Here is a 12,211-nt window from a genome sequence, read left to right on the forward strand (position 1 = left end):
TTAATAATAACATCACCAAAACCGCCATTCAACTTGACCGGCTAACATGCTTTCGAGCAGACAGAGCTCACTCTGTGTTTACATCAACGATGCCTGGTGCCCTGACTCTGTTGTGGCTTGCAAGCACTGTTCACCTCTGCTGGAGCTTATGATCATCAAATGCAGACCGTTCTACCGACCGTTCTATCATGCAGACCCAAAGACTGCGCTTCCCAAACTGCACAAACACATTGAATTTCCCACACGAAGAAACAACATTTTGGACAATGTTTTCACCACCCAGAGAGGAGATTACAAAGCCCTCCCCCTCCCCGACCTTGGTGCATCCGATCACATAACTGTTATGCTAATGCCAGCATACAGACCCCTGGTCAAAGTCACCAAACCAGTTTGTAAGCAGTTACGTGTGTGGCCAGAAGGGTTCTCAGAGGCACTGCAAGACTGCTTTTCCACCACAGACGGGGAGATCTTTAAACAGGCCGCCACACACAGCAACATCACAGACCTGCAGGAATATACGGAAACTGTCATTGGCTACATCTCAAAATGCATCGATGACATCACAGAGACCAGGACCATCATTGTCCGGGCCAATCAATATAAACCTGACAGTTCCGCCCTTTTTGACATTTATGCTAGAAAAGTTCCCAGTTGTGATCACCTCTTGTCTGACAGTTTCAATGCAAACATTGTCATACTCAGCATCTGTTAATCACCCTAAATTACTGTACACAGTTGACAAATGTATTAGCAGTCCTCTTATTCCTCATTGATCTCATTCAATGGTAAACTGCATCCAACGAGCGAACAAATGAATTGTTAACAGTCAAAAGAGAAATTAATATTTTCAAAAACATCCCAGCTTGGTGGTGCTCCTCCTCTAGGCATGTAAATCACACGTCTCTCTGCAGAGTGGTTTAAGTTCTGCAGGGCGCCATAAGTGTCTCTTCCGGTTGTCTCTATCACTGTCCATAGGACAAAAGTCCAAATGTATGTAGAATAGGAATTCGAACATGCCAGGTGGTTTTGTTGCTTGTCAACATGGCTTTCAGCTATCTCCAAAGCTGCAGGCCTCATCAGCACTCCGGTTTTATGGCCTCTGTCAACCCCCATCACCTCACTTCAGGCCTTTATCCTGTGGGGGATACTTATGACTCCTCTATTGTCCATTCCTCTCTGCAGAAAAAAACCCTCTGTGGAAAGGGTGTTGGATCCAGTTATCTTACTGCTGTTATGATCTCAGCAGTCTTGTAGAAGTGGTCATGGTGCAAATGACAACAACAATGACACAAAGGAAGACCCTGTCCAGAGTGTCATTGTATGCATAGCACAGTGACACAGCATTAATGATGTTCATAGGAAATTGCTGCCATCACCACCATAGCTTCTGGTTCCTGTGCTTTCACAGAATCATGATGCCATCCTTGGACTCCCTCTGCCCTGTCGATTTCAAGCTTGGCACATTCCCCTCATCCTTCAGATGCCCGTCTGTTGTCCACAATATCCTCTGTTGGCCTCTGGAAAGCCCCGTGGCACAGCTCTCATTCCAATGCAGCTTTATGGTTATTGCTGTGGCTCCGGAATCTTCTCATGATGACCAGCAGGGCCCCAATCGACCTTTGACCTCAACCACTGCCTGGGCTGTCAGCTATGCCTGGAATGGTTCTTGCTTATCACTGAGCCTCTGAAGATTTCTCAGGAGATTCCAACCTTTGGGATGATTTCTTCCAGTAATACTCTGACTGCTGCACCTGTATTTCCTTGCTAGGAGGAAAAACTTCTATTTGGAAAGCATGTCAACCATCATCAAACCACATTTCCCTTTAGTGCAGTGAACTTCACTTATAGGCCATCAAAGCCTCATCTGAACATGGATGCACCACTTGTATAGGTTTAATACCTGTAAATGAACTGTTAATCCCACAAATCACTGCAAAAATCATATAAGACATAGAAACCATAGTTTCATGTTAATTCTGGACCCCTCCTCTTGACGCATGGACACTCCCATGAGTCAACTCATCAAAACTAGATTGCTTCCTTAAAGAAAAAGGTTAGCTAGATAATTTCCCAGGCAACATCAGGGCGTCTCATCTGGAGTAGCCCCACTCCAGACCTGTAACCCTGCAATAAAAGATGTTAGTGTGTTTTGCATATTAAGGTTGCTTAACACCTGGCTCCACCAGGAGCCTGCATACACACCGGCGTTGCCTGGAAAACAAGATCTGAAAGTCAAATCAAACTTCACACTTCAAACAATTGTATCATAAGAGTAAGAAAGTATTCAGCATCAAAGACAAGTATCATGTGCAGGTCTTCTCAAATCATTAAACCACAATTATTGCCATAATTCGCCCCAGACATGGATCATCCCATGTATTTAGTTAACATTACAGTAATCGGTGACTTTTCCCTAAGTAATGTCACTCACACGTTACATCACTTACGAGCTCAATAGTGGTCAGCTAATGAGCCCCATACTAAACTATTCCAAAAAACACTGCACCTCTCATCTGTTTTCTCATGTCACTTGTCTGTCTTTGCTGAATCCTCTACATGCACTCTTAGAAAAAACAAACATTAGCCAAATACACGGTTCATCCTGGTGGTCAGGCGTAGGCCAACAGATTCCTGAGGTGCTGTAAAAAGGTCATAAAGTTAACTAGGGCTGAACAATATAGCGCATTTGCGATAATATCGCGATATGATCAAGTGCAATTTTCTAACCGCAAAGGCTGCGATTATACTCTGTTTACGTGATATGATCAAATGAGATTGTCTAACCACAGAGGCTGCACTCTGGTCACGTGACACGGGGAGCAAAGTTTTGAAACAGTCTACCGAGAGTGAACTAGCAAGCAAAGCTGTAGCCTACACAATGGCCTCAGGTTCAACAGAACCAGAGCCTGCGGGGATGCTAGTACCAAAGAGGAACTGCACATCAGCCGTGTGGGAATATTTTGGGTTTAAAAGAGATGATGTCGCACAGAGTCAGGTACTGTGTAAAACCTGTCTTGGTAGAGTTTCTACATCTCGGGGAAACACTACGAATTTGTACCAGCACCTTAAGACTCAGCACAAAACAGAGTATGATAGATGTATGGCTAAAAAATCTAGTAGTGTGCAGAATAAACCTAGTAACGTTACTCGGCAAGGATCACTGACCGAACTGTTTGAAGGTGTTACGCCATATGAACGCACTTCAAAACGGCACGTGGAAATCACCAAAGCAGTAACCCACTGCATCGCGAAAGACATGATACCCGTCAATACGGTGACCAAGCCTGGGTTCAATAATTTGGTAACTACACTGGATAAGAGGTACAGAATGCCCTCCCGCACGTATTTCAGTCAGACTGCAATACCTGAGCTACATATGCAATGTAGGCGGAGGGTTGCAGCGGAGTTAAAGGCTGTTGAGTTTTTTGCGGCAACAACAGACATGTGGTCAAGCCGTACAGCAGAGCCCTATCAAAGTCTGACGGTGCATTACATTACCGAAGACCTCCACCTCAAAGCTCGCAGCCTACAAACGGCCTACTTCCCCGAAGACCACACAGGGGAAAACATTGCTGCTGGCCTGAGAGAGGGGCTTGCGTGTTGGGATCTCCCTGAAGACAACCTTGTCTGCATAACGACGGACAACGCGTCAAATATGGTGAAAGCAGCACAGCTGAACGAATGGACCAGGCTCCAGTGTTTCGGACACAGATTACATCTTGCGATTGGTAAGTTACTGCCGTGAGAGAGAGAGAGAGAGAGAGAGAGAGTGTGTGTGTGCGTGCGTGTGCATGCATGTATGCGCGAGCCTGTGTATCACTCTCTCCCACAAACACACCACACTATTATTTATCTTGTTCTTTACTGCTGTTAATTCTAGATATGTTATGTCAACCCCACACTGATGTACCCACCTCTTCTTATGTATTTTCTTTTTTGTTTTTGTCTTATGGTCTTATGTTCTTGTATGTCATGACGTATGTAACAATAGCTTTGGCAACACTGTTCCCATAGTCATGCTAATAAAGCAACTTTGAATTTGAGAGAGAGAGAGAGAAATGGTGAAACCTTGCATCATAACTGCAATTGTATGTCTAACACTAATTTTACTTTTTACTTTATTTTTTTTCCCTCCAGAAAATGCAATCAAAGATGGTAGAGTATCAAGAGCAATTGGGCTGTGCAAGAAGTTGGTGGGGCACTTCTCACACAGTTGGAAGAAAAAGGCAGCACTCACTGAGGCACAGAAGGAGCTTAAGCTTCCTGAGCACTCTCTCATTACTGAGTGCCCTACAAGATGGGGGTCCAAAGAGAAAATGATTGCCAGAGTGCTGGAACAGATGAAAGCCATATCGCAGGTATTGACAGGTGACCGACATGCACGCTCCCTCATCCCAACCTGGCAGGATGCTGAAGTGTTGAAGTCCATTCATAAGGCACTGCATCCTCTCTCCGAATTTACTGATGCTCTTTCTGGAGAAGAGTATGTGAGCATCTCCTACCTCAAGCCAGTTCTCCATCTTCTGGCAACATCAGTCTTGGCTGAAGATGCTGAGGACACTGATCTGACTAGATCAATTAAAACCAAGGTCCTGGCATACCTCAACGACAAGTATAGTGACCTCAACACCCAGGAGCTTTTGGATGTTGCGTCGTTCATGGACCCTAGGTTCAAAACGCAATACATCAGCGCAGACAACCTTCCTGCCATTAAGGCCCGATTGAAGACAGAAATGGTGGAATCGGCTAGACGTACACATAATCAGGTAAATCCTTGAAAATTATATTTCCACAAACACATAATATTTATATATAAGCTAACTGCAAAACTAATGTCTCTCTTCCCATCTGGCAGGAGAAGAGGTCTCGCACTGAAACTGCTCAAAATTCTCCAAGTGCACAGGCCTCTGGGGGAAAGGCAAAGAAGACTCTTGGTAGTCTTTTTAAAACCAGTGCGGCCTCTTCAGCTTTGCCTCTGCCACTTGAAGATGTCGTGGAGGCAGAGTTGAATAGTTACCTGTTGACCCCTGTCATTGACGGAGAGGATGATCCCTTAGCCTGGTGGAAGGTGCACAACATTCACTTTCCACGACTGTGCAAGATGGCCCGCAAATATCTGTGTGTGCCAGCCACAAGTGCCCCCTCAGAGCGTCTGTTCAGCACTGGAGGGAATATAGTGACCTGCACTCGCTCATCCTTAAAGCCAGCAAAAGTAGATATGCTGGTCTTCCTAGCAAAAAACCTGTGAGCTAGGATGATTATGGCTAGCTGAGCCATACTCATTGTGCACTTTAGTTTGTGCTGTGTTGCTGTTACTTACTGCAGATAATCAAGATGTTCAGCCAGTTTTAATTTAAAGGCGTGTTTGTGTGTGTGTTTATACAATTGCTATTATGTTTGCACTTTATGTGTAATGTTACTGACTGCAGAGATCAGTAAGATGTGTGTATTTTTTATTTATTAGTTTTATTTATTTAATATTATTTTTTAATTTAATGACTGTCTAGTAGTTCACAGATGTCGAAAAACTGAGTGTGGTAAAGCCACTGATTTTTTTATGTATATTTCTGCAATCTGCACATTGTACTGACTTTCATTTTAATGTTTACACCAGGGTTCCTTGTCAGCACTTTATGCTCAGATGTTTGTAAGCTAAAAATAAACTATTGTGTATGTTCAAATATACTGTTGTGATTGAAGAAGTTAAATAAAAATGTCAGTCATCAATTCATGCATCACCTCATGTCATCATAACAGAGGTCTGTCTTCCAGGAAAGAACAGTTTAAAATTAATGTAATATAGTATTGGCCATACTATATGATGTATTGCTTGTCTTTGTTTAATAATACAGAAGACAAAGACCTTAAAAAATAATCGCATATCGCATCGCAATATTGGGGCAAAAAATCGCAATTAGATTATTTTCCATAATCGTTCAGCCCTAAAGTTAACCATCCATAGCTGTGAAAAGAAGTGACACTGGTTTCAACACAGTATATGTCTCACACCGTATTCACATTTTTCCCCTGTAATATTCAAGATCTTTCCAACAACACAGTGTAATTGCATAACCAACATATAGCCTGTAAGCACAGGTTCCTTCACACATAAACCCAGTAATCCTGTGGTAGAAAAAACATCAACCAGTTGTGTCCTGCTAGAAACCACATGATCAAATCACATGATGAACCCTCTGCTGTAGAAAAGAGAATGTAAATGTTAGCGCTGCGCAGGTGTATACACACTTTCTCACAGTGATCTCTGTGAGCAACACAAGGTAGTGAATAACACCCTTGATAAATTCAAAACACCCAGAAAAATTACAGTTAAAAAGGTTAAATTTGCAGAGTCCACATAGCCATGTGACCCAAGTTTCCTTTTCTGGTCTCCTCCTGCTCCTGCAACAAGAGACACACACAGATATACATCCACACCTTTATCAGGTGGGGGTTAACTTCACACAGACGTCAGTCAAGTCTTGTCAGCTTTTACCAGCCAGTCAGTTCCCCATTTTTATTTCACCCATTATTCATTCATTCATTCATTCATTCTTTGCTGATAGTGGAACCTATCGTCGCATTTGGTTTCCACCCTCAGCAAAATGAAGTCATTTCAAAAAGAAAAAGAAGAATTTTTGATCGGATTATCTCGCTGAATCCTTTTTGGCAGGAACTTACTTTCTGTCACAGTGCGGCTGTGTGTAGGCAAGAGAAGGACCCAAACACAAAACTCAAAGGTAAACTCAAAAACACAGCTTTATTGCTGGTATAGGGGGACACGATAAACAATACAAAACTAAACTGGGAAAACTAAAGCACAAGGAGCCACAGGGAGAATCACACAGCTATGAGGGAGAACGCGACACAGAACTGAGGGAGAGGCAGACATAAATACACAGAGGGTTAACGAGGGAAGTGGGAGCACACGGGGAACACAGGTGACACTGATAATCATAACAAGACACAACAGGAGTGAACGCAGCACTGACGGGAGACTGTCAAAGTAAAACAGGAAGTACACAGAGGTTCAGACAGGAGGAGAGAGAGCACGGGGAGAGCACAGACATAACGGGCTGGGTAAAACATGGAATAAAACACAAGGAGAGATGAGGGCTCAGAGATACACAGAGGGGCACACAGGGGGTAAGAGTCACAAGGGGAAAAACACATAAGGAAACAACGTAACAGAGCAACTCAGGAAGCATGGCCTAAATAAGGAACAAAATACATGAAAACTAAGAATACTGGGCCAACGTGGCCCAGGACCATGACACTTTCTAATTGTCCCAGATAAGTGGCTTTCTCCCAAGCCCATTTTAATGTGGAGAAACTCACTTGCAACAGTTTTCCTGACGACGTGTCGTATAGCGCTTTCGTTCTAATCGTGCAGATCCGCTCAAACGACAGAGATTACCAAATAAAACTTTCAGTGCACTGTGAAAGTATCAAAATAAAAGGCCTTGTTAAGTCATGACACATGCTCCTCATCTCAGGAGGGTAAATCATACCAAACCTAATTGGTAGGCTCAACTTTACAACAAAATTTCAAATTCAGCATTTGATAACAAGTGTCTGTTAAATTTACACTATTTTAACACTGATGAGAGATAACAAGCTGATCTTCATTGCACGTGTGTTTGTGTTATTAGGCAGGTTTAATCGATGTCTGTGGAGCTGCACCTCCAGCAGGGCATGTTCTTAAAGCTGCCTTTCCTACACATTTCTTTGCTATTATTTGATCAACTTTTAACTAATTAGCTATTAGTCCACTGGTGTTTGTATCACTTTTCATCACACTGAGTGACTTGGACAAGATAATAAACAGACTCACATGCTTAAGGTGCTGTCTAATCTTCACGAGCTCTATTGTATTTGTAAGTGTTAGTAGGGTTAATACATTTTCTGTTGTGTGTGTGTGATTTTGTATATGTTTCTCTTTGCAGTGTTTCAGACTCCTTCACAATTTTCCCACTTAAGCGGTCAGTTTTCTTTTTCCCAGGTTTGCTAACCCAAATTTTGATTTCCCATATTAAATAACAGCATTCCTCTGTGTTCTCACCTACTCCTCTCACTCCGTTGTCCTCTTCCACTTCAACAGTCCAATAGCAGGCAGTTCTCTTTCAGCTTTGTCCTGTGTTTCCCACTGTCTCTTCTTGCCATTTTACTCCAAAAGTGGCATATATCAAACTCCAACAGTCTCCTCAAAAGTCCTCTTCGCAGGCACAGTGAAGTTGCAGCTTGTTGGAAACACAGTGCCATTCATCCAGTCAGTCAGGATGATGGGTTTTCTTTTCTTCTCTGATGCTGTTTGTCCACACTGCTGCTGCTTAATGGGTGTCTCTGCTCAGGACTCTGCTGCTGTCTCTTTAACTGCCACGTTATTGCTCTTTGGAACTGCATTCCTCGTCTTCAGAGAGGAGTGAGAGCTCGCTTGTGAGGTTGAGGAACACATGACGCTGTAAACAATTCAGCCAGAAACTTGGCCTGAATGTTTCCAATGATGTTAACCTATAACTTTCTTCCGACCGCTGCATGTGGAAAATTGATCCAGGTCTGCTTTTCACCTAAAAGTGACAAACTAAACTAAACTTTTTCATTATTATCATCACTGCTTAAACAACACACATCTCTCTCTCTGTTTTTTGAACTCTCCTTTCTTAAAAGCAGAAAATGAGATTGTAGTTATTCTTGGCTGAGAAACACGAAACCTTTTTCCTATTATTATTTTTCATCTACAATTTAAATTTTGTTTCTTTTTTGTTCTTTTTTCCACAACGATAGCTGGTGACCTGCAGAATCACCGCTCTCACAGTTGGAGACAATTACTTTTACACAGCGCACACACACTCTGCGACATCAGGCACATTCACACTCACTTTTTTCCATCTGCATAAATAAATCACATGCCCAATGGTATGTGCCATAGTGATCCATAACTATGATCACAAGTTTATTTAGTTATTTTTCAACCCAACAAAACAAATAAGCAAAAACATGATGCTGATGCTATGAACACTCTACACACGAGTCAAGATATACTCGAGTTATCATAGTTCTGTTTCCCTCTCTCTAATGAGTTCTCAGCCAGCTCCTGCTCTGATAATGTGTAGCTTGCTCATCAGCTCAGAAGAGACCGCAACGCAACCTCACACAGTGGTTGCGTACTTTGCCGCACACAGTGGCAAAGACTTGCACAATGATAAAGACTTTCATATTCAATTCAGCTTCTCCATCATGTAGTTTTAGCTGTTTTATACAGGGTTCAGCATATTAGTTGTTTTTATAGGTGTGCTCTATATCTCAATAATGGCTCATAATAGGATGACAGTTTTTCAAACAGGTCAAGTGCCTCTATGCACTTCATTAGTTTAAATATTTTCCTTGTATTCTTCATCTCATATGTCATTGCACTGAATTTGAGCAACCCTAAGCTTAATGCAGATTATTTTTAACAATTGGTTAAATCTATGGTCTGGAGCACAGGCTGTTGTTGATCAGGGCAATCTAAACATGTGTGTGTATACTAGTCATTTATTACAGTTGGGGCTCCTCAGGTTTGCGATTAGGGCACTCTCTGGCGAAGTGACCTATTTCCCCACACCTGTGACACTTTTCATTCCTCCGCTTTTGTCCACCCCTGGGTCTCCACCTATCTCTACTTCCTCTATTCTTGCCTCTATTCTGCCCTCTTCCAGCCTGCCCCTGGAAAAAGGTCTCATCTGCTAAGAAGGCAGCGGCCGCAGAGCTTTGCGACTTCTTCTGTTTCCTTAATTACTTCCTGTGCATGGTGGGTCCAGTTCATGCATTCAGCAGACCCGCCAGAGTAATGATGAACATTTTGTTTCCTAATGAAATCAGCAATGAGTGGGTGAGGCCATTCATCAGAGCATAGCTTAACTGCTGCTGATGTGGGCTGGCCTTGTCTGCACACTCTCCAAGGCTGCTGTGTTGTCTGAAAACTTCTAACATTTGACATTTTCCAGCGACCAGTTTATCCTCAAAATCACAGTTTTTATGAGAATATAAATACCTCGCGCTGCCGGGAGCGAATTCTTGCATGAATGTGTCGTCTCCCTGTGAGGCAGTCTTACTTACTCGGGAACCCGTAATAACAACAACAACAGTGTCACAGACCACACCTGCTCCGCAGTCATTCACACAAACACAAAATAGGCCTATTACTTTAGCAGAGTGAAGCTGATCCCCCACCCACTTGAAACGTAAAGGGAAATAGGCGGAGCGGCTAGTGCTACATTTGTGCAGGTAAAATTAGCGTTTGTGCTGCTACGGTTTCTGAGATATTAAACTTTATTTTATAGGTCATTCAAAGGTCACCACCCTCCCAGACTGCTCCAAAACGGACCAAAATGGTCTACTTTTTTAGTGCTACATTTGTGCAGGTAAAATTAGCGTTTGTGCTGCTACAGTTTTTGAGATATTAAACTTTATTTTATAGGTCATTCAAAGGTCACCATCCCCACAGACTGCTCCAAAACAGACCAAAATGGTCTACTTTTTTAGTGCTACATTTGTGCAGGTAAAATTAGCGTTTGTGCTGCTATGGTTTCTGAGATATTAAACTTTATTTTATAGGTCATTCAAAGGTCATCATCCCCACAGACTGCTCCAAAATGGACCAAAATGGTCTACTTTTTTAGTGCTACGTTTGTGCTGATTTGCGCAGGTAAAATTAGCGTTTGTGCTGCTACAGTTTCTGAGATATAACGATTTTAATTCTTACGGCCTACGCTGTATAACACCAGTGTCTGTGGCAGTGAGTTTCAGCAGCTGTGGAGTTTTGCACTTTTATAGAAGACTGTCCAGTTTTCTTAGGCTTGCTGCATATTAAGGTTTATTAGTTTACGCTTTAGTAACACAATTTAATCAGCGGAAAGGTCGATATTTCTTTTGTTACCAGTGCAGAAACGTACACAAGGTAGGCTAAAGTTTTTACTTTTTTTCTGTGGAAAACTGAGTTTCATGTGAAGTGATTCATGTATACCTGAATTATTATTATTTTTTACATACCCAGTTGGCCTCTATGATTTTGTTTTGAATTATATATGTTCATTATTATTAATGTAGCTGTCTCAGAAAAAATAAAGTGTTTGCTTTCATAGGTTGCTACCTACGTGTAGAAAACTGAATATTCCACAGCACCTAGGCCAGGGATCTTCAACCTGCGGCTCTAAAGCAACATGTGGCTCTCCAGCCCCTCCACTGTGGCTCTTATAAGACCAAGTAAGTTATGTTTTATTATAAAGACAACAAGAAAGGGTTCTGTTAACAGTTTGTTTTTTATGAAATATCTGCAGTGACTATTCACAGAATGTACAAGGCTTTTAAAAGTAATTTAATGTTTCTTAGCTTCAAATCCGTTTACTGTAATTTTCAAGTTGGTTGCCCATCTTTCCTAATTTTCAGTTATTATGGAAAGGACTCACTTAGCTGGCTTCATTTTAACAAATACTTTTTTCCGTTATAAAGCTTTGATGATTCATTTTCTTATAAAATCTAAAAATAAACAATTTTATTTACATTTCCATAGCTTACACGATACAACAACTCATTTTCTAGATATTTATAAGCTCTTTCTTTTTTTAGGCTCTAGACAGGTTTTGTAGCAGCAGGGGAAAAAGGGGCCCTTTGAACTGAAAAGGATGCTGACCCCTGACTTAAGCCACAAGGTCAACACAAAACAAATACAGAAAAATTATTGACAGAAAAATGGAACGGTTACTTTCAAGGTTACAGGTGAAGGTGAATGGGTGTGTAAAAGCAAATATGCATCAGACTGACAAAGAAAAGAGTGCAAGATTTTTAATTTAGAACTTTAACTTTATATGCAAAACTGAACTTAGTGATAACACACAGTAGCCATATTGAACACATGTAACTGTAAAGAACCAAATAAAACAGAAAAATGCAGGCAGCACTCATTATACTGCGTATAACACAGCATGGGGTTGTATTTTTTTCTCCTGTCACTCCATTTCCCAGGTCATCATAGAACTCCCACACACATGGAGCTCTCCTGCAGTATGCAGTGTAATGCCCCAAACCATCAGTGGTCATCTTTCCATGGAAAGCAATTAATGCCCTCAAAGTGAACGACTTTCCTTGGAGAACCAGGTTGGAGGGAAATTCATTCAGTGGAAATTCTGTTTGGTTTGCAAGTTCAGTATCAATCCACACGATATCTCCAATGTTG

General features: G+C 41.8%; 2 protein-coding genes and 1 long non-coding RNA gene across 2 annotated transcripts; all 3 read left to right on the top strand.

Annotated features, from left to right (window-relative positions):
- Positions 1-12,211, top strand: part of LOC102075668 (perforin-1) — an 87,210-nt gene that overhangs the window by 38,008 nt on the left and 36,991 nt on the right.
- LOC109202386 (zinc finger BED domain-containing protein 1-like) lies at positions 4,725-5,727 on the top strand. The gene is made up of 2 exons (XM_019359585.2): positions 4,725-4,766; positions 4,856-5,727. The coding sequence occupies exons 1-2, from the start codon at positions 4,734-4,736 to the stop codon at positions 5,246-5,248; spliced, it is 426 nt and encodes a 141-aa protein (XP_019215130.2). The 5' UTR covers positions 4,725-4,733; the 3' UTR covers positions 5,249-5,727.
- LOC112847129 (uncharacterized) lies at positions 10,691-12,177 on the top strand. Its single transcript, XR_003220497.1, has 3 exons — positions 10,691-10,936; positions 11,121-11,241; positions 12,001-12,177. It is a non-coding gene; the product is annotated as an uncharacterized LOC112847129 (long non-coding RNA).

Source organism: Oreochromis niloticus, linkage group LG6, assembly GCF_001858045.2.
Source record: "Oreochromis niloticus isolate F11D_XX linkage group LG6, O_niloticus_UMD_NMBU, whole genome shotgun sequence".
NCBI lineage: Eukaryota > Metazoa > Chordata > Actinopteri > Cichliformes > Cichlidae > Oreochromis > Oreochromis niloticus.

Bases quoted from the DNA above. Each gene is read 5' to 3' on its own strand.
- LOC109202386 (XM_019359585.2), top strand. From the start codon at position 4,734: ATGGTGGAATCGGCTAGACGTACACATAATCAG. The intron at 4,767-4,855 runs GTAAATCCTTGA...CCCATCTGGCAG, and splicing joins CTAGACGTACACATAATCAG to GAGAAGAGGTCTCGCACTGA.